Below are 18,555 nucleotides of genomic sequence, written 5' to 3'. Positions count from 1 at the left end.
AAACCCCTGCAACAATGTGGTCATAATCACATCAGCCCAGGGCAGCATACACAAATGAGAACACACCGTGAACAAAGAGATAAGTAGGAAATACAGAAAAGGAAACCACAAGGAGGAAATGAGACTTAGCACTGGTAGCCATGTATGAAAATACCCCTTAAAATTGACACAAGGGTTTTACAAGTTATGAAAAAATCTACTTACTTATTTACCTATGTTCCATAGAAAGAACAAAAGGAGGGGTCAGCATCCCACTTCCTGAAGGGTTGGATTTCACCAGGGAAACAACTACACATCATGCTGTAAGTTGCCGAAATTCCACACTTGGTAAATCTTACATGTTGGTGCCTTTACTAAGAATAAGAGGTATGATGTTGCTACCTATGTTTTATGCAGGGTTTCATTCTTATTGGTGGAGATCTACATTTCTCCAAGAGTTTGCGTGAAGTCATCGAGAAATACCGTCCTGAGACAACATCTCTTCCAGAAACCACCCAAGGCTCCAATGAGGCTGTCTGAGAACCAACATACCCAAGTCTCTCTTGAGACCATAGAATGATTTTCCTCTAAGGTTTAGCTCGGTGAGAGCATATCAGAAATCTAAGGCACCTTTGCGGTGGCCTAACAATTCAAAGTGATTCATCGAGAACCATCCAGTAGTCTACAAGGAAGGCCCATGGATCATGTTAGACTATCAAAAGCATTGTATAAGGGCAACAGGATTCTGGAGGAATCTTATGTCTGATTTTAGAATACCATTGCACTTATTTGATTTTATCCAAAAAGAGACATTTATTGATACAGACATAATTATTCTAAAAAGCAATAACATATCTAAAGAACTTTACCATCACTGAGAAAAGCAAACTTTCTAACATTTATGATCAATAACATGATGTATAACTAACAGATAACATACAGAATAACAGAGATGTCTGGTTTAACAAAGATTTGTGTAGTGTCTCATCCATTGGGGTGATCTAGAAGGGCTTGTTATTGTCAAAGTGTTTTAGTATGGTAAAAGCTACTTCAAGTCTGTTTGTTGATACCACATGACCAACTTCCTGCAAACAAAGAAAATGAGAAAAATTAAAGGATAAATGCACTGTCAAACAACATGCACTTATCCTTTTTACTTCTCCCACCCGACCTACAGTATCCTATCCTACCCAGATGAATACTTGCAATAGCCATGGCCCAACCTCCAGTAATGAGGGGGATTTATCATAATTTAGTGTGATTTTTACTAACATGTACTAAAGTGCTTTTCAAAAAGATACCTACACCCACTGCTGTGCTCTGTGGTTGCACCTACAGGCTCTATGTTATTTCTGAGTTGTGATGTAAGGGCAAGTGGGAGGAATTAATAAGGGTAGTGAATTGCTTTAAGATAAAGATATAACTCAGCTTAAGTACATATGGTTCCAATGCTGGCTATAGACATGCAATTTTTTAGGCAATTTCAACCAACTTGCAATTGCAAAAATGGCCAAATAAATCAAATCATCCAAGTACTGACAGATTTATAGAAACTGAAATAATCAAAACTGTTGATGATAGATTCCCTTGATCTGTTTCATAATAAGACCAAAACAACCTAAAAGTAGTTGAAATTGCCTAAAAATGTCACATGGTTGGCCAACACTAATCTTTCATAAATTTAAATCTGTGTATTCTGTTAAAACACCCAGTTTTTTATTTTAAAGTGTATTAAAAAAGACCAAACTTTTTTTTATAGTTTTGAATATAGTAGAAAATGGTTAGCAGCCATGTTAGGTTTTGATTTCTGCTTGTGTTCCCCATGAGGATATTCTCCCTTTCTATTTGTTATGGTGACCACTGTCAGGAAGACAAGAAAAGTAATGAAATAATCACAATCTGGAGTTACCAAAACAGGAATAGAAGGTATTCTTCCAAAGGGGACACTTGCTGCTTGGACAGCTGTCTAAAATGATTCCCCCCATTTTGGGGAGATTGCCTCTTGTTTTGTGTTTTGTCTTTGTCACGGGAGGCATAGAGAATTATCCCCAGTGTGACAATGCAAAAAAAAACTTACAGTGATTTTAGCCATATCTAGCTCTATCCATACAAACCAAAATGGCTTTTGATATACTTTAAGGCACACTTTCAGAATGTGTTGAAGATTATCAAATCCATCATACGGTGTCATATACAAAGGCATATGAGATCATCATAAATTTTACATCATGCTTATTATGTCAGCTGACATGACTAGATGGTGAAGGCTAATTTAATCAACAGAAGAAGGGATAGAGTTATACTCCCTGTCTATGTAAGTCAATTATCATTTGCTGCCCTTCCTTCCTCAGTGGATTGGCTGGCCTTGGTATCACACTGATAAGATCCAACAGCATAGCCACAAAAGGCCACACCAAGAAGGAAGGGGTGAAGAGAGAGTCAGTTTCCCACTCCGCACTGTGTAACCAACAATTACAAGAGTAAGGTAGACCATCAGCCTACGTTGCTATTTATATGGTTCTAGTACAGACCCAATAAAAATAATAAAACTCTACAGGGAAATCAGCAATATGGACCCAGCCAGGTTGCACTGGCAGGCATGTTGGCACTGTGTTTTTGCAAATAATGTTTTTGTCCTTTGAGCTATATATACTGTACAGTATACCAATCACCCATAACATTATGACCACCCTCCTAATATTGCTGCCAGTACAGCTCTCACCCACCAAGGCATGGGCTCCACTAGACCTCTGAAGGTATGTCGTGGTATCTGCTGGCCTTCTTCCCACAGTGCATCATGGTGCCAACTATTCCTCAGGTAAGTGACACATGTGCACCTAGCCATCAACATTGTAAAAGAAAACATGATTCATAAGACCAGGCCACCTTCGTGCTCCATGACCAGTTTTGATACTCACGTGCCCATCGTAGGTGTTTTTGGCTGTGGACACAGATCTGCATGGGCACCCTGAATGGTCTCTGGCTAGACAGCCCCATACGCAACAAACTGTAATGCACTACTGTATGTGTTCAGACACCTTTTTATTGAAACCAGAATTAACTTTTTCAGCATTTTGAGCTACAGGAGCTCTGCTATTGGATCGGATCACACAGGCCAGCCTTCGTTTCCCACATGCATCAATGAGCCTTGGCTGCCCATGACCCTGTCACTGGATTGCCAGTTTTCCTTCCTTGGACCACTTTTGGTAGGTCCTGACCATTGCAGAACACATGTCCAAACATGCCTGAGAAGATCCCTGATCCTGAACATCGTATGTTGATCACTTTGTTGCTGATAAAAATTTGTATAGTTATTTTAGTTGTAGGGGCACTGGCACAAGAGTTTTCCAGCACCAGTACCAGTACCAGTAAACTCAACATGAACAAATAAGTACCAGTAATTTTCTGACTATTATATGACAAATAATAACATCCATAAAACAAAACTGAAAGGATTAACCTAATGGCTAAAGCTACTATCCAATTTTCAACATACATAGTGAAACTCAACCTAGCCCCTAGCTCTTAAATTAAGCTCTGGCCCTTCCATTAACCCTTGACCCTCGACCGTACCCCAAAGCTTAACCCTAACAGTCACAGCACTGATATTACTTTTGCAACAAAACGTAATTGAAGAAAATCAAATATACAGTAAATTGTATTAAATTTTTACTAACATACATAATGCCATGATATTGGTGCCCAGCAATGCATTAAAATCCCTACACTGGAAATAATGGATCCACTCTGAGCTCTACACATTGAAACCATTGGTATCACTCGTCTACCAGAACCAAAGCTGCAAAGTTCTACACAACTGATTAATTTAAAGTTACCTACATCTCTAGCATCTTTCCACATGACTTATTTTATATGAGATACATGTATCTCCTGTTCAGCAGGTTGCTCTAACCACTCAGTAGCAAGCAAGTTGCAAGCCATGTCTGTATATCACCATTATATATAAATGGTAGTTTTAGAAAAAAGAAGCCAATGAATGAAGAAATGAATCAATCAACCAACCAGTCAGAAACTGTTCAAAACTGGCTACTGTGACATATGGTGGCTATCAGGGGCGGACTGACAACTCATGGGGCCCCCGGGCAATAGGGGATCATGGGGCCCCTGTGCCCTTGCCCAAACTCAAAATAGAAAAAGGTACCAGGGGCATCTTATGGGGCCCCCTACTGACCCGGGGCCCTTGGGCAGTGCCCGAGTTTTCAAATGGTCAGTCCGCCCCTGGTGGCTATAGTCTAGATATATTTACTCTTTATACTGCCCTACTCAGTAAGCTTAATAATAACCATACAGGCTATTAATAAATGTTTTACTAAAAATGGGCTCCATATCATTCCTGGAATATCAGGAGTACTTTCATATTTTCCAAATAAGGCTTGTCTAAAGGGAGGTATACATACATTCTCTGCCTCCTCCACAAATTGTGTTGTTAACGGTCTATAAAGTATTATTATTATGCAGTATTTATAAAGCGCCGATAGTTCGCTCAGCGCTGTACATTACAAAGGGGGACAGAACATGTGACAGAACAATAACAATACAATGCAAAACATGAGGGGATTGAGGGCCCTGCTCTTTCAAACTTACAATCTAGGAGGGAGGGGATGGTGGCACAGGAGGAGATAGCTGTGGGGGATGGAGTGGTAGGAAGAGTGGAGGAGGTCAGCAAGTTAGCAGGGGGTGGGGTAGGTTTCCCTGAAGAGATGGATTTTCAGGGTGCGACTAAAGGAGAGTAGGTGATAGTCTGATGGGTTGGGCAGGGAGTTCCAGAGGATGGGTGACACCCTGGAGAAGTCCTGGAGGTGGGCATGGGAGGAGGAGACCAGAGAAGGAGGTCCTGTGAGGAGCGGAGTGTGCGTGCTGGGTAGTACTTGGATATTAGGTCAGTGATGTAGTTCGGGGCAGTGTGGTGGACGGCTTTGTATGTCAGTGTTAGGATTTTGAATTTGATCCGTTGCGCAATCGGAAGCCAGTGGAGGGATTGGCAGAGGGGGGTGGCGGAGATGGAGCGGTTGGAAAGGTGAATGAGTCTGGCTGCCGTATTCAGGATCGACTGAAGCGGGGATAGCCAGCGGCGAGGCAGGCCAGTAAGGAAGGAGTTGCAGTAATCGAGTGGTTTCTGGGGTTAGGAACGTGCGGATTCTGGCGATGTTGCGGAGGTGGAGTCTGCACGAGTTTGTTAAAGATTGGACTTGGGGCTGGAAGGATAGGTTGTAGTCCAGAATGACACCAAGTACTCTGGCCTGCGGGGCGGGTTTGATGGTGGCGTTGTTGGACATGATGGAGAAGTCAATGGGGTGTGGTGTCCGGGCTGGGGGGAAGACAAGAAAGTATAGGAATGTTTTCCCATTCAAAATGTAAGCCTCAGGCTAGGAATATCATTTGCTAAATCAAATAATAAAAGTATGTTTATCATATGAAAATGGGTCACTGAAAAATGTCTTAAAGTATAAGTGTAGTTTAAAATTTAAGAAATGATATTCGTTTCCCACAGCCCTCCTCGTCATGTTGGGCATACATTATGCAGGCCTCTTGTGTAGATTTCACAGCTTACAACCACTGGCTGTTTGTTATTTGTCTAATGTGCATGCTATTGTCAAACAAAAGGCAATGGAAACCAGGCACTGACTCAGGGAACATGTACCAATGGCAAAATGAAAAACACATTATAGCACAGTATCGCTCCTATACAGAACTATCAACTCTCCCTATCAACAACACACTAAAAATATGGCTGCTGTGAGTCCACTCTTTTATAGTTAGGGATCTTATGACTCATCTGAGCCTTTTGACTTGTTCCTTTTTTCTGGCAATTAAACTGCAAAGTTTTTGCTCAAATGTTTGCCATTCACAAACCTCAGGGCTTTGTAGCGTACTTGAACCTAATCTCTATGTAGCATCACTGTGCATTGTAAGAGCTCTCAATATGCACAGTGATACTTCAAGACTTCATCCAGCTTGCACTAGAGTTATGATGCACTTTGCTTGACAAAATGGTTAAATGTTCACCACGAAACAAGTTGCTAGTGTTGTAAACCAGTTTTACCTTTAACAATGATGGTAGCTATGCAACCATTTTATCCATCCTTTAATAATCATTATCGCCTACCCAAATGGACACCTCTGTACTATATTCTTGGAAAAAGTTACTCTCTCCTACACCAACAAAAAGGGTCACTCACCACTGCCCATTAACAAAATGGGGGTGCTTCACTGAACTGTATACACTATGTTGTCTGGTACACAGTCCTGACCTCTGCATTGTATATACAGTTCTGAGTGCTGCACTGTACATGCAACGTTGTATGTTACACAGCCCTGATAACTGCAGTGTATACATTGTCCTGAGTGCTTCACTATATGTGTTATGTTGTATGTTGCATAATCATATATGCTATGCTGTACATGATATACTCCTGACCCTTCCACTGCACACACTATGTTGTATATTACAGTCCTTACCTCTGTACTGTAAACACTGTGTTGTCCATTACATAGCCATGTCTGCTGCATTGTATAAGTTATGTTGTACATCTCATAGTCTTGATCTGTATATGATGTCCATCATAGGACATTTCTGTTCAGCCTTGTTAACCAATCAGATAGTAAGAATGCATTGTCTTTTTAAGTATGGGGCATTTCCTACATCTACTGTATGTAAAAGTTTCCAAATCATTATGAGTAACTAGACAAGAGCTAATGGCCTTCAAACAGTAATTTGGAGATACTATAAGTAAAGCAGCCCATAGATGATAATGGTTGAACAAAAAAATTGAGTAATTGCTCCCCATCCACACATTTGATGTGGATGGGGGAATCCTCTCCGCTGAGCTATTGTATTCTGCCAGCAGGTAGACTTCCCTGACATCAGAATACACTGATCAGTGCTGCAGACTATAGCCTGCAACACTGATCAAGTGGGGAAAATTCAACAGGGCACTTGTAAATAAGTTGATTGCTAGATTGACTTATGTACAACCTCCCTGGCCATACATGGATCGAACTTCGCCTGGTCCGTGATAAACTGGCCAAATTTCCAACCATGTATGGCCAGCTTCACATGGGTGATCAGGAAAAGTGTAGTGCTACCCCTGCAGGAGCCACAATTTTTGGGTCCTCCTGCCCTGCCCAATGATAGCCCGCCCTGTACCTGGACCCAACAATCACAGATTCCCCTGGAACTGTAGGATAGGCTTTACTGAAACAAGCAAATGCCCTGAAAAATAACAATAGCAGTTGCTTTAGAACAATAATAACTGTGATCACAAGCTGTTCTTCAGCCAGGGTAAATGGAAGCATAGAATACAAGTGACTACAATGGAAAATGGCCCACTTATTAATAGGAAGGCCCTGTTTAAGCCACTGGCTAGTCAAGGATTAACTACTCAGTTCTGCTGGCATTGGAGTCATTCAAAGCTTGGTGCAGCAGTCATTCTCCAATGACAGCATTTGCAATCCACATAGTAAATAAAGGAAAATTCAGTCCTCCTTGGAAGAACTTCACAAAAACATGGCAACCACTCCAGCTTATAACTAGCCTTTGCAGTAAGGTGCACATTGAAAGGCAAAGCACATCACAAACAAGGAAACGATTTCCTAACACACATCAGCAGGCCTTTAAAACAACCAAATTGATCCTGTCTAACAATTCACAATAGAAACAAAAAGGTTTTGTTTGCACACATTTGCAAAAATATGCGAAAGCCACGGTGCCCACAGCAAGGCTCCTCTGTATACTGCAGTCCTAACTCTATAATTTTCAGAGTCTCCCAAGTTGGAGCACATATAACAGTGGATAGATTAAGGGCAGGTGTGCCTGGAGGGAGCCCACCCCTCCTAAAAGGCACAAGGATGCATGTGACGCCCAGCAAGAGCACACTGGCATCCAGTGCGTCTCAGCATCCAATTCAACCGAGTGTACAAAAAAGTAAAAACCATTGCCAGAAGATCGTACAAAAATCTTAACCCTTTCCTACAAATCCTCCATTTGTAGTAAATTACAGGAGATGGGCTATAAGATAGTGACACGATAGTATCGCACGCCTGCAGTGCTTCACCTGATGTATCCATCACTGACACCTGTTGGAATACCTGTTGGCAAGGTGGTACAGACACTGGTGACATGTTACATATCTTTTGACCTGGCCCACTGCTTCGATCACTGTGGACACAAGTCCACTCTATAACACAGAAGTTTACTGATCACTCTGTCCCCTTTTACCCCTGGCTTTTATCTCCTACGCCACTTCAATATCCTTAAAGTGTACAAACAGTCAGTTGTGGGACACATGGTTAACGCAACTCGCTCTTGCATCTCCACTTTATAGAAAACCTCCACAGTGCCTTACCTAGCATTTTGGTTTCATAAGATTGAAGATATAAAGTTTAAGGAGAGCTTGACAAGTGCTGTATGGGGTACGGAGTTAAAAACTCGTAAAATCTGGTTTCACTGGATGGCTTACTTCTGGCACCATGGAGTTTTATGCTGGTCTCGGCGTTGCTCCCTGTGAGGTTTTGGGTGGGCTCAAGCTCCTAACTGCCACCTGGGCAGCAGTCTTCTGCCCTGCTCCATGTGGACTAGGTATCTCCACTGCTCATATGCATGTGGTTGTGGTTTCTCAACCAGGTGGGGTGGTGGTTGAAACACCCTCCCCCTCTAATCTCAATCCCCCTTCCCTCACCCTTTTTTTCAACTTGGAACCTCCTACAGCCTTAAACTATGAGGTCTCTGGCTTGGGTCAAATAATTCCTATTACAGTGGAGTCTTTTCTCAACATGGTCTTAGGCAACTGTTTGAATTATGTTTCTCCACACATGTTTCTACACCTTTATAGAGCTACCCCTACCCCAAGGACCCAGCATACTGATCACATGTATCCCTGGAGTGCCTAAAGTGGAAGTATGTTTGACCTTTATTCATTTTGTATCACTTTTTTTGTATTTGTTATTTTTGATTCTTTCTGTAAACATTTCGTAAAGCATCAATAAAGACGGAATGCAAAAAAAGTGGCAACCATGACTAAGCCCCGGGCAAAATGCATCAGGATGTGTAGTTTGGTGGAGACATGTGGGCTGAGGCTGATCTTTATCATTTGTTCACCTGGGCTGGTCGAGAGTAGTGGCAATCCTTTCCTCTTTACATTTACTGGCCACCAGATTGATATTAGGACAAGCCTGCACCCCATGTTCTAGGACACAGGAATATGCTTTCACCTCTACTTTGAGTGGCGTCAGAAGCAATCTAACAGATCAATGCTGTCTAAGACACTGACCCGGAACAAGTATAGGGAAAAAGTACAGAAGTCTGACATACCTATGCATCTAGCACTATTAGCAGTAGGTTAGCAATGGTAGCTCCAGTACTAATTCATAGCAGGAATATGAATTGTTCTTCAGTGTACTTCTGTTTTTTTGATCTTTTGATCAACAAGGAATTCTACCAAATTGTACATCTGCTGTGTTTCCAAACCCTAAGCATCAAGGCAAAATAGTGTAGCGCGTATCCCCAAAGGAGCCGTTGGAGGATGCATCCCCTTATTCTGGATGACACAACTCTTCTGGCAATGCCATACCCCCTGACATAGGTCTGACATAGGAATTACTCCCCACAAAGCAGTAAACAGAAAAGCAATAGCAATAACAGGTAACAGTTTTGCACAACACCACAAACAATGAGGGAGCTTACTTCGCTCTCTAGCATTCAGGAACCGGTGGTGTTGATGACTTGGGGCCCCGTAGAGGCAATCTCTCATGGAACTGGTGATGCCACTTTTCTCCAGCTCATTAAATCTCTTCAACAGCTGTGTCCTCTGTACAGATAAAGCAGCCCAGTCTCTCTCCAACACTACAGTGAACACTCACAACCAGCAGCTCTCTAACTCAGCAGTCCAGTCTTTTGTCACCTCACACATCCCTCATGAGACTGCCTCAAGCCCTGGACTTCTCTAAGCTTTTCCTCCTCCTACAGCTCTCTTGTCTTGATGGGACTTGTAGTCTCAACCAGTCCTTGGCTTGATAGAGAGCCATCTCCTATAGCTCCAAGTGTCTCCCAGCAGTCCTTTCCTTTTACAATAGCAAATCAGATTCCTCCTGCTGTCCCATAAGGTGAGTAGAGTTCTCCTTCAGCAGCTATGGCTGCAAATACATCAAATGTCCTCTCTCTCTCTTCTACCCACAAATCCACTCCTCCACTCACAGGCAGCCAAGTAGAGGAAGAGAACCTGCTTGGGCGGTAGCAGCAGTAGAAATGACAGCCTGGTCTGTGCAACAGCCCACACGAGTGCCGTAGACCTGGGGTACAATAGAAATGCAGATTTTCAACAAAGTTCTGGGGGAATCAGTAGAATGAAGAGATAAAATAACAGACACACCATACAAAAGTCAGCAGCTACAAAAACTGTAGCTGCTGACTTTTAAAATACAGTCACTTACCTGTCCCTCAGTCCAGCAGTGTCCTCACCACCGCTGGTTTCACCGGACGTCTTCTCTACCTGGCGCCGGCATCTTTAGTGTGGCCACCTGGCTATGACAGCTTGCAGCTTCACAGCCGGGTGCCCACTGCGCATGCATGAGAAGCACTGCGCTTTGTGAATGGCCCTGTAGTCTTCTGGGACCTGTCACGTGTCCCAGAAGACTACAGGGAGGGAGGGAGGGGGGAGGACAACTTCTGCTTCAGATCGCCTAGGTGATCGCAGTGGAAGTGGAAACGGGTACCTGTAAAATTTGGGTACCCGCTTCCCAAATTTGCCAAACCTTAATGGGGAGCGGGGGACAAAGGCTTAAACCGGAACTTCCCCTTTTGGGTTGAGCTCCGCTTTAACTTTTAAATATACATATTTTATGTCATTTACGTTTCCAGAAATAATAACTATTGCTTGACAATAATAATTATTACTAATTAGTTATTATTACATATGTTAATTAATATCAATAATATGAAATATATGGGTTAATATGAACATTCTGCTATATCTGTTAGGAAATTAGACAAGGAGCTGCAACCAAGACCATCATTAAGCCACAGGACCACTGGATTGCAGCTGGGATCCTGCTGGGACGCTACAAACCTGCACATGACAAAGATGTACGGATCACAAATTGAGGAGGAGAGCTTAGCCCTTGAGCCCTCTGATGTGGCCTTCAACCTCAAACCAGGGAAGCAATGCCAGGGGTTGGCAATCCTTTGATAGCAATCAGAGCTTGCAGACCCATCATCCTGGGGCATCAGAGTGCATGGAGCTGGCGCCAGCAGTGGAGGAAGCAAGGGGTCGCAGACAGCAGGAGCTGCATTAACCAATGCTTCCTCTGTAGCACCGGATCCTGTCCCAGGCGGAGTGATACCAATGCACTGTGCCTTGGACCTTTCTTGCTGCCTGGAGAGTGATGTCAGCAGAAGCTGGAAGAGGAAAAGAAGGCCAGTGTATTAAACATAGCATACATTGCACTGTGCAATGGGCATATTAGCACCTACAGTATAAAAGGGGCATCAACTATGAGCCATAGACTCAGGAGTTTTTGTGCACCTTCAGAAAATACACCACACACACAAGATATAGCGCAGCTAAACCGCAGGAAAATCACAGGTGCACTGCGCTGCACCCGTGGCGTGAGTAAACTGCAGCAAATCAGTGTGGAAGCAGCTTTATAGGGGGCTCAGAACAGTAAGGGCTCATTTACATTCGTGGTTTTGGGGGTGGTAAAACCCCATAGTTGAGATGTGTTTTACCACTACCACCCCCAATCACTGGTATACAGTTGCAAGAAAAAGTATGTGAACCCCTTGGGATTACGTGGAGTTTTGAATGAATTGGGCATAAAATGTGCTCTGAACCTCATCTAAGTCACAACAATAGAAGAACACAGTCTGCTGAACATAATACTACACAAACATTAGATGTTGCCATGGTTTAATTGCACATAACACGTAAACATTCACAGTGCAGGGAGGAAAAAGTATGTGAACCTTTGGACTTAATAACTGGTTGACCCTCCTTTGGCAGCAATAACCTCAACCAAACGTTTCCTGTAGTTGCAGATCAGACCTGCACAACAATCTGGAGTAATTTTGGACCAGTCCTCTTCACATCTTCACAAAACTGTTTCAGTGTAGCAATATTCTTGGGATGTCTGGTGTGAATCGCTCTCTTAAGGTCATGCCACAGCATTTCAATCGGGTTTAGGTTAGGACTCTGACTGGGCCTCCAGAAGGCGTATTCTGTGCTGTTGCAGCCATTGTTTTGTTGAATTACTTGTATGCTTTGGGTCATTGTCCTGTTGCATCACCCATCCTCTGCGGAGCTTCAGTTGGCGGACAGATGGTCATACATTTTCCTGCAAAATGTCTTGATAAACTCTGGAATTCATTTTCCTATCAATGACAACAATCTGTCCAGGCCCTGAGGCAGCAAAGCAGCCCCAAACCATGATGCTCCCTCCGCCATGTTTTACAGTGGGGATGAGGTTTTGATGTTGGTGTGCTGTGCCTTTTTTTCTCCACACATAGTGTTGTGTGTTCTTCCCAAACAACTCAATCTTGGTTTCATCTGTCCACAGTATATTTTGTCAGTAGTGCTGTGGAACATCCAGGTGCTCTTTTGCAAACTTCAAACGTGCTGCAATATTCTTTTTGGACAGCAATGGCTTCCTCCGTGGTGTCCTCCCATGTACTCCATTCTTGTTTAATGTTTTCCTTATTGTAGATGTGTCAACAAAAATGTTAGCATGTGCCAGAGATTTCTGTAGGTCTTTAGCTGACACTCTGGGATTCTTCTTTACCTCATGCAGCATCAGCGATGTGCTCTTGCAGTCATTTTTACAGGACGACCATGCCCAGGGAGAGTAGCAACAGTGATAAACTTTCTCCATTTGTAGACAGTCTGTCTTACCGTGGACACATGAACATCAAGGCTTTTGGAGATACTTTTGTAACCCTTTCCAGCTTCATGCAAGTCAACAATTCTTGATCGTAGGTTTTCTGAGAGCTCTTTTCTGCGAGGCATGGTTCACATCAGACAGTGCTTCTTGAAACCAGTAAACCCAAAACAGGTGTGTGTTTTTTAAGGGCAGGACAGCTGTCAGCAACACATCCAATATCATCACACTGATTGGAGTCAAGGTTGGCTCACTCCTGGCTCCAATTAGCTCTGGGAGAAGTCATTAAGCTAGGGCCTCACATACTTTTTCCTCCCTGCACTGTGAATGTTTACATGTTATGTGCAATTAAACCATGGCAACATCTAATGTTTGTGTAGTATTATGTTCAGCAGACTGTGTTCTTCTATTGTCGTGACTTAGATGACGTTCAGAGCACATTTTATGCCCAATTCATGCAAACCTCCACGTAATCCCAAGGGGTTCACATACTTTTTCTTGCAACTGTAGCATCTGGGTCGTAGTGGAGACCCCATCCCATGTTCCAGGGGGCAGATGCAGCCTCCCTATTACATTCTGTTTTACATTTGGACAGGAGGGGCAGTAGGGGTGGCATCTACAGGAACCAATCCTCTCCATTTTCCTCCTTTCACTGCTGAAAGCTGGCTTCTTCTCCTCTTCCTCCCACCTGCATTCAGTGACTACAGGAGGAAAATGTTCATTATGCTGTTCAAGGTAAAAATTTTAAAATTCAGAACCATTTTATTTTATTGTGGCCCGCAACCAGCTACCTTATAACTTAGGCTCCATGCAGACTAGCTTTTTTTTTTCAACCTGCCTGCCACTGCCGCTGCATTCCCCCCACGCTTCTATTCCCTGGGAGCACACGGCACCCTGATTGGTGGCCGCTGTGTCCTCCAGATCGCTGCACAGGACCTCTGTGTGAGGTTCCGATCCATGTGATCACTGATTGGCCAATCAGTGATCACATGAAGAGTAGTAAACAAGATGTCACTGCCTGACATCATTGCTTACTACTTGTGAAATCTGTGAATGATCACAGAGGTCACATGGTACAAGGCTATTCACAACAGCCTTGTACCATGTGACAAGCTGTGACCAATAACATCTCGCACAGTATTTCTCAGTGGCTGCAGGAATGCAGCCAGAGAGGAGAGATGATTGCTCTTACAGCCTTTATGGGTGTAAAAGCAATCAGTGTAAGAAAAAAAATCTTCATCACCCCCACAAGTAGTACAGTGTCACTATGGTGACACTGCACTGCTAGGGTGACAGTATGTAACCCCCCCCCCCCAAAAAAAAAAACATAAATAATAATATTAAAAAAAAAAGTGAAAAATTATAATTTTTGGTTATAAACTAATTTTGGTTATTTTTTTTTACTAAAAATTATGAATACATTTTGGCCAAGATTTATGAAGAAAGATTATTTATTTGCAAAATTTTATAAGAAAAACACTTTTTTTCAAAATATTTGGTCTTTTCCATTTATATAGCAAAAAAATAAAAGTCCCTGTGGTGAATAAATACCACCAAAATAAAGTTTTATCTTTCTCAAAAAAATGCTAAAAATTTCATATGGGTACAGTGTTGCATGACCGCGCAATTGTCATTCAAAGTGTGATTGCGCTGAAAGCTGAAAATTCGCCTGGACAGGAAGGGGGTGTCAGTGTGGGCACCCGGCTGTGACAGTTTTCAGCTTCACAGCCGGGTGCCCACCGGGGGCAGACTGACAACTCATGGAGCCCCCGGGCAATAGGGGATCATGGGGCTCCTGTGTCCAAACTCAAAAAAGCCTATGAAAAAGGTACCAGGGGCATCTCATGGGGCCCCCTACTGACTCCGGGCCCTCGGGCAGTGCCCCAGTTTCCAAATGGTCAGTCCGCCCCTGGTGCCCACTACGCATGCACGATAAGCGCAGCGCTTTGTGAATGGCCCCATAGTCTTCTGGGACCTGTCACGTGTCACAGAAGACTATGGGGATGGAGGGAGGACAACTTCCTTCCGTAGGCGATCGCAGCAGAAGTGGGAGCGGGTACCTGTCAAATTCGGGTACCCGCTCCCATGCCCCCCCAGCTCCCCAAAGGTGCCAATCCTTAATGGGGAGCGGGGGGCAAAGCACTAAAGCGGAACTTCCCCTTTTGGGTGGAGCTCCGCTTTAAGCACAATTAGTAAAAAAGCATTTTAAAAAAATGCCATTCAAGGTCATACAACACATTTGTATTGAAAATATCATGTAGTTAAAGCTATGGCTCATTTCCAACATGCCGAATTAGAGCCCGATCCAGATCTGTGAGGCTAAAATGAAATCATCTGAAAAAGGAAGCGGCCAACTGTTATATCTCAAATTTGATAAGACAATTATCTGAAGTATACAGCATGAGAACTCAGCAAAAGATTGTTACATCTACAATAAGTTAACGCCCTATATTGTGATCATTTTTAAGAGCGTGTAAACTCCTAATCTCTCTTTTTAACGTGTTTGGCATCATATCTGTATAGAATTTTATTTAGCAAATAATTTTTTGTGAATCTATTGTTGTTACTTACCTAGAGATCCAGACAGTAACAGCACTTCATTTTGCAGGCTGACACCACTAATCCAATGTCTATTAGCAGCGGTGTCATCAGCCTGCAGTATGCGCTCTTTAAGCTGGCTGTTGCGCTGCATATGAGGTCTGTCAGATAGGTGGCCCAAAGGTCAATTGAAGAAGCTTGCAGGGTAGGGTCAGTGGTGTGTTTTGGTTTTGTGCTGCCCAAGGTAAAACTTAAATCGGGCGCACCCCCATCTAAATTTGTCCCATCCCTTTCTGTTTAAGATCCACCTCTTCATCTGTAAACTCCACCCCTTCCTCTTTAGGCTCCACCTCTTCCTATTAGAGCTCCACCTCAGGAGTTGGTCAGAGACTGCAAACATAATACAGGAGATGGTTAGAAACTGCGGACAGGATACAGGAGAAAGTCAGAGATGGTGGACATACTACAGGGAAAGGTCAGAGACTGCGGACATGATACAGGAGAAGGTCGGCGACTGCGGGCGGGATACAGGAGAAGGTCCGAGACTGCAGACATACTACAGGAGAAGGTCAGAGACTGCAGACATACTACAGGAAAAGGTCAGAGACTGTGGACATACTACAGGAAAAGGTTAGAGACTGCGGACATACTACTTGAAAAGGTCAGAAACTGTGGACATACTAAAGGAGATGGTCAGAGACTGCGGACATACTAAAGGAGATGGTCAGAGACTCCGGACATACTACAGAAAAAGGTCAGAGACTGTGGACATACTACAGGAAAAGGTCAGAGACTGCGGACATACTACTTGAAAAGGTCAGAAACTGTGGACATACTAAAGGAGATGGTAAGAGACTGCGGACATACTAAAGGAGATGGTCAGAGACTCCGGACATACTACAGAAAAAGGTCAGAGACTGTGGACATGATACAGGTGAAGGTCAGAGACTGCAGACAGGATACAAGAGAAGTGATATCTTTCTCCTCACTAGGAGAAAGATATCACTGACCCGGAGTATCTAAGTAATACGCAAACAAATTAATTTACATGTATTGGGATTTTTTTTAGCAAAGACATGTAGCAGAATACATTTTGGCCTAAATTTATGAAGAAATTGTATTTTTTAAATTTTTTTGTTGGATATGTTTTATTGCAAAAAGTAAAAAAATATATATTTTACCTGCACTGTGCAGTGGTTTTGCACAGAGCAGCCCTTGATCCTCCTCTTCTTGGGTCCCCTGCTTGTACTCCTTGCCCCTCCCTCCTGCTAAGTGCCCCCAGAGCAAGTAGCTTGCTCTGGGGGCACCCAAGCAGGCTTGTTCCCAAGCAGGTCCGCAGGTCCACTCAAACACAGTGCTTCCCCCTCTCTCTCCTCATTGGCTCACTGGCTGTGATTGACAGCAGTGGGAGCCAATGGCTCGTTCAGCTAAAATTAGCAAAGATTGGAGGTTAAACAAATCCTTGGAGACTACTTAAGGCAAAGAAACAACTGAATTTACCAAAAAGATTGCTCCCAGAATGTTGTAATCCCATAAATGTATGTTTGCACAAAGCAGTATCCACTTACATAAGGCAATGCATAAACTGACAAGAGTGTCCCCAAGTCTCTGGCAAGATGGTTATTGGAGAGGTCGATATTTATATGTTGTCACAGCGGGCTGTGGATACCAGTAATTGGCACTGTGCATGCCCACAACCTACTCCCAAACCCCCATGCACCATGCAAGCGCATATCCCCATACTGACCCCCCCCCCCTAATGGCAGTGGCCTCTTTCAGCAGGATAATGTGTCCTGCAACACTGAAAAAAGGGTTTAAGAAAGGTTTGAGGAACACAACAATGAGTTTGAGGTGTTGACTTGGCCTCCAAATTCTCCAGATCTCAATCCAATGAAGTGTCTGTGGGATGTGCTGGAAAAACAACTGTGATCCATGCAAGCCCCACCTCGCAACATACAGGACTTAAAGGATCAGCTACTGATGGCTTGGTCCCAGATACCACAACATACCATTGGCGGTCCAGTGCCTTGACGGTTCAAGCTGTTTTGGTGGCAAAAAGGACTGTTTTGATGGCAAAAGGGGGACCTGCTTAATACTAAGTGGTTGGTCATAAAAATATGGTCTTATCAAGAAAGGTTAAAGCCTACGTTTAGGTAAATAATAATTTAAAAAAATCAGCACAAGGGATGGTACTTACATTTAATAAGATATGTGCTTTATGATGGTGGTTTCTTTTTTAGTTGAAATCCAAAGTCTGCTGCCCACCTCTATACCCCCCCCCCCCAGCAGAAGTATTTTGGTTAATTTTCACAGTCACTCATCAAGAGTGCCAACTATTCCCCCATTCTCCACTAATAGCTTCCAGCAATGAAAAGCGTCTATTTTGGAGGAGGTAAACCTTTCATTCATCCGCCCATCCTCCATTCGTAGAGCAAAAAGCTGCACATACAAATAACAAAATACCCGATGATCTGCTAGAAATCCATTGAGCTCCCAACATAATCTAGTGAGCTGACAAGGTTCCAAACAATGACATCAGCACTCTGGGCTGTGAATAAGGGGGTACCACCAGTCCTCCTGTATGGGGCCCAGGACAGCAGGGGGGCCCAGGAAGCTGGGTGAATCATATTTGAGCAGGGAGGGTGATTACTGGAACCGATCCCCTGTATGGTTCTCTCTGCAGTAGCTGAAAGCTGGCTTCTTCTTCTCTCCCTCCTACTGGCTTTCAGCTGCTGCAGAGAGCCATTCAGGGGATCAGTTCCAGTAATTGCGCCACTGTCGCACCCATCACCCTTGCTGTGCACCAAATGTTTCTGCCTGCTGTCCAGGCCCCTTTGTGTGCCCCACTGTGCTGCCGGCTTCCCTCCTCTGGCAGCTGCATTCACACAATAAGATCCTTCAGGATGGAGAGTGGGGAAATTGTAAATATTTACCAGCCCCTTCCTTTCCTGAATGAATACAATGAGTGATCGGTACCGATCATTCACTGTGTTCATAACTGAAGCATAGTAAACTGTTAATTTTTTTTGTGGGGGCAGGGAGGGCCCTTTCAGGTTGGCTGTATGGGGCCCTGTGGTTTCTAACAGCATCCCTGTCAGCACTACCTAAGTTCAACTCTGCTGGACTACAGAACACCCCCTCTTTCCCCTG

The 18,555-nt window shown here is 43.6% G+C and overlaps 1 protein-coding gene across 1 annotated transcript in view; it reads left to right on the top strand.

Annotated features, from left to right (window-relative positions):
• Nucleotides 1–948, top strand: part of PLTP (phospholipid transfer protein) — an 88,664-nt gene extending 87,716 nt beyond the window's left edge. Inside the window, exons 15-16 of the mRNA XM_089673420.1 lie at nucleotides 226–302; nucleotides 397–948. Coding sequence (XP_089529546.1) covers nucleotides 226–302; nucleotides 397–519 — 200 coding nt within the window. The 3' untranslated portion in view covers nucleotides 520–948. The remainder of the gene's footprint in view (nucleotides 1–225; nucleotides 303–396) is intronic.
• The last annotated feature ends 17,607 nt before the right edge of the window (nucleotides 949–18,555 follow it).

This window comes from Staurois parvus, unplaced genomic scaffold (genome assembly GCF_062004578.1).
Source record: "Staurois parvus isolate SC_StPar_1 unplaced genomic scaffold, SC_StPar_1.0 ptg000137l, whole genome shotgun sequence".
Taxonomy (NCBI): domain Eukaryota; kingdom Metazoa; phylum Chordata; class Amphibia; order Anura; family Ranidae; genus Staurois; species Staurois parvus.
This window is presented reverse-complemented; position numbering and strand designations above follow the sequence as displayed.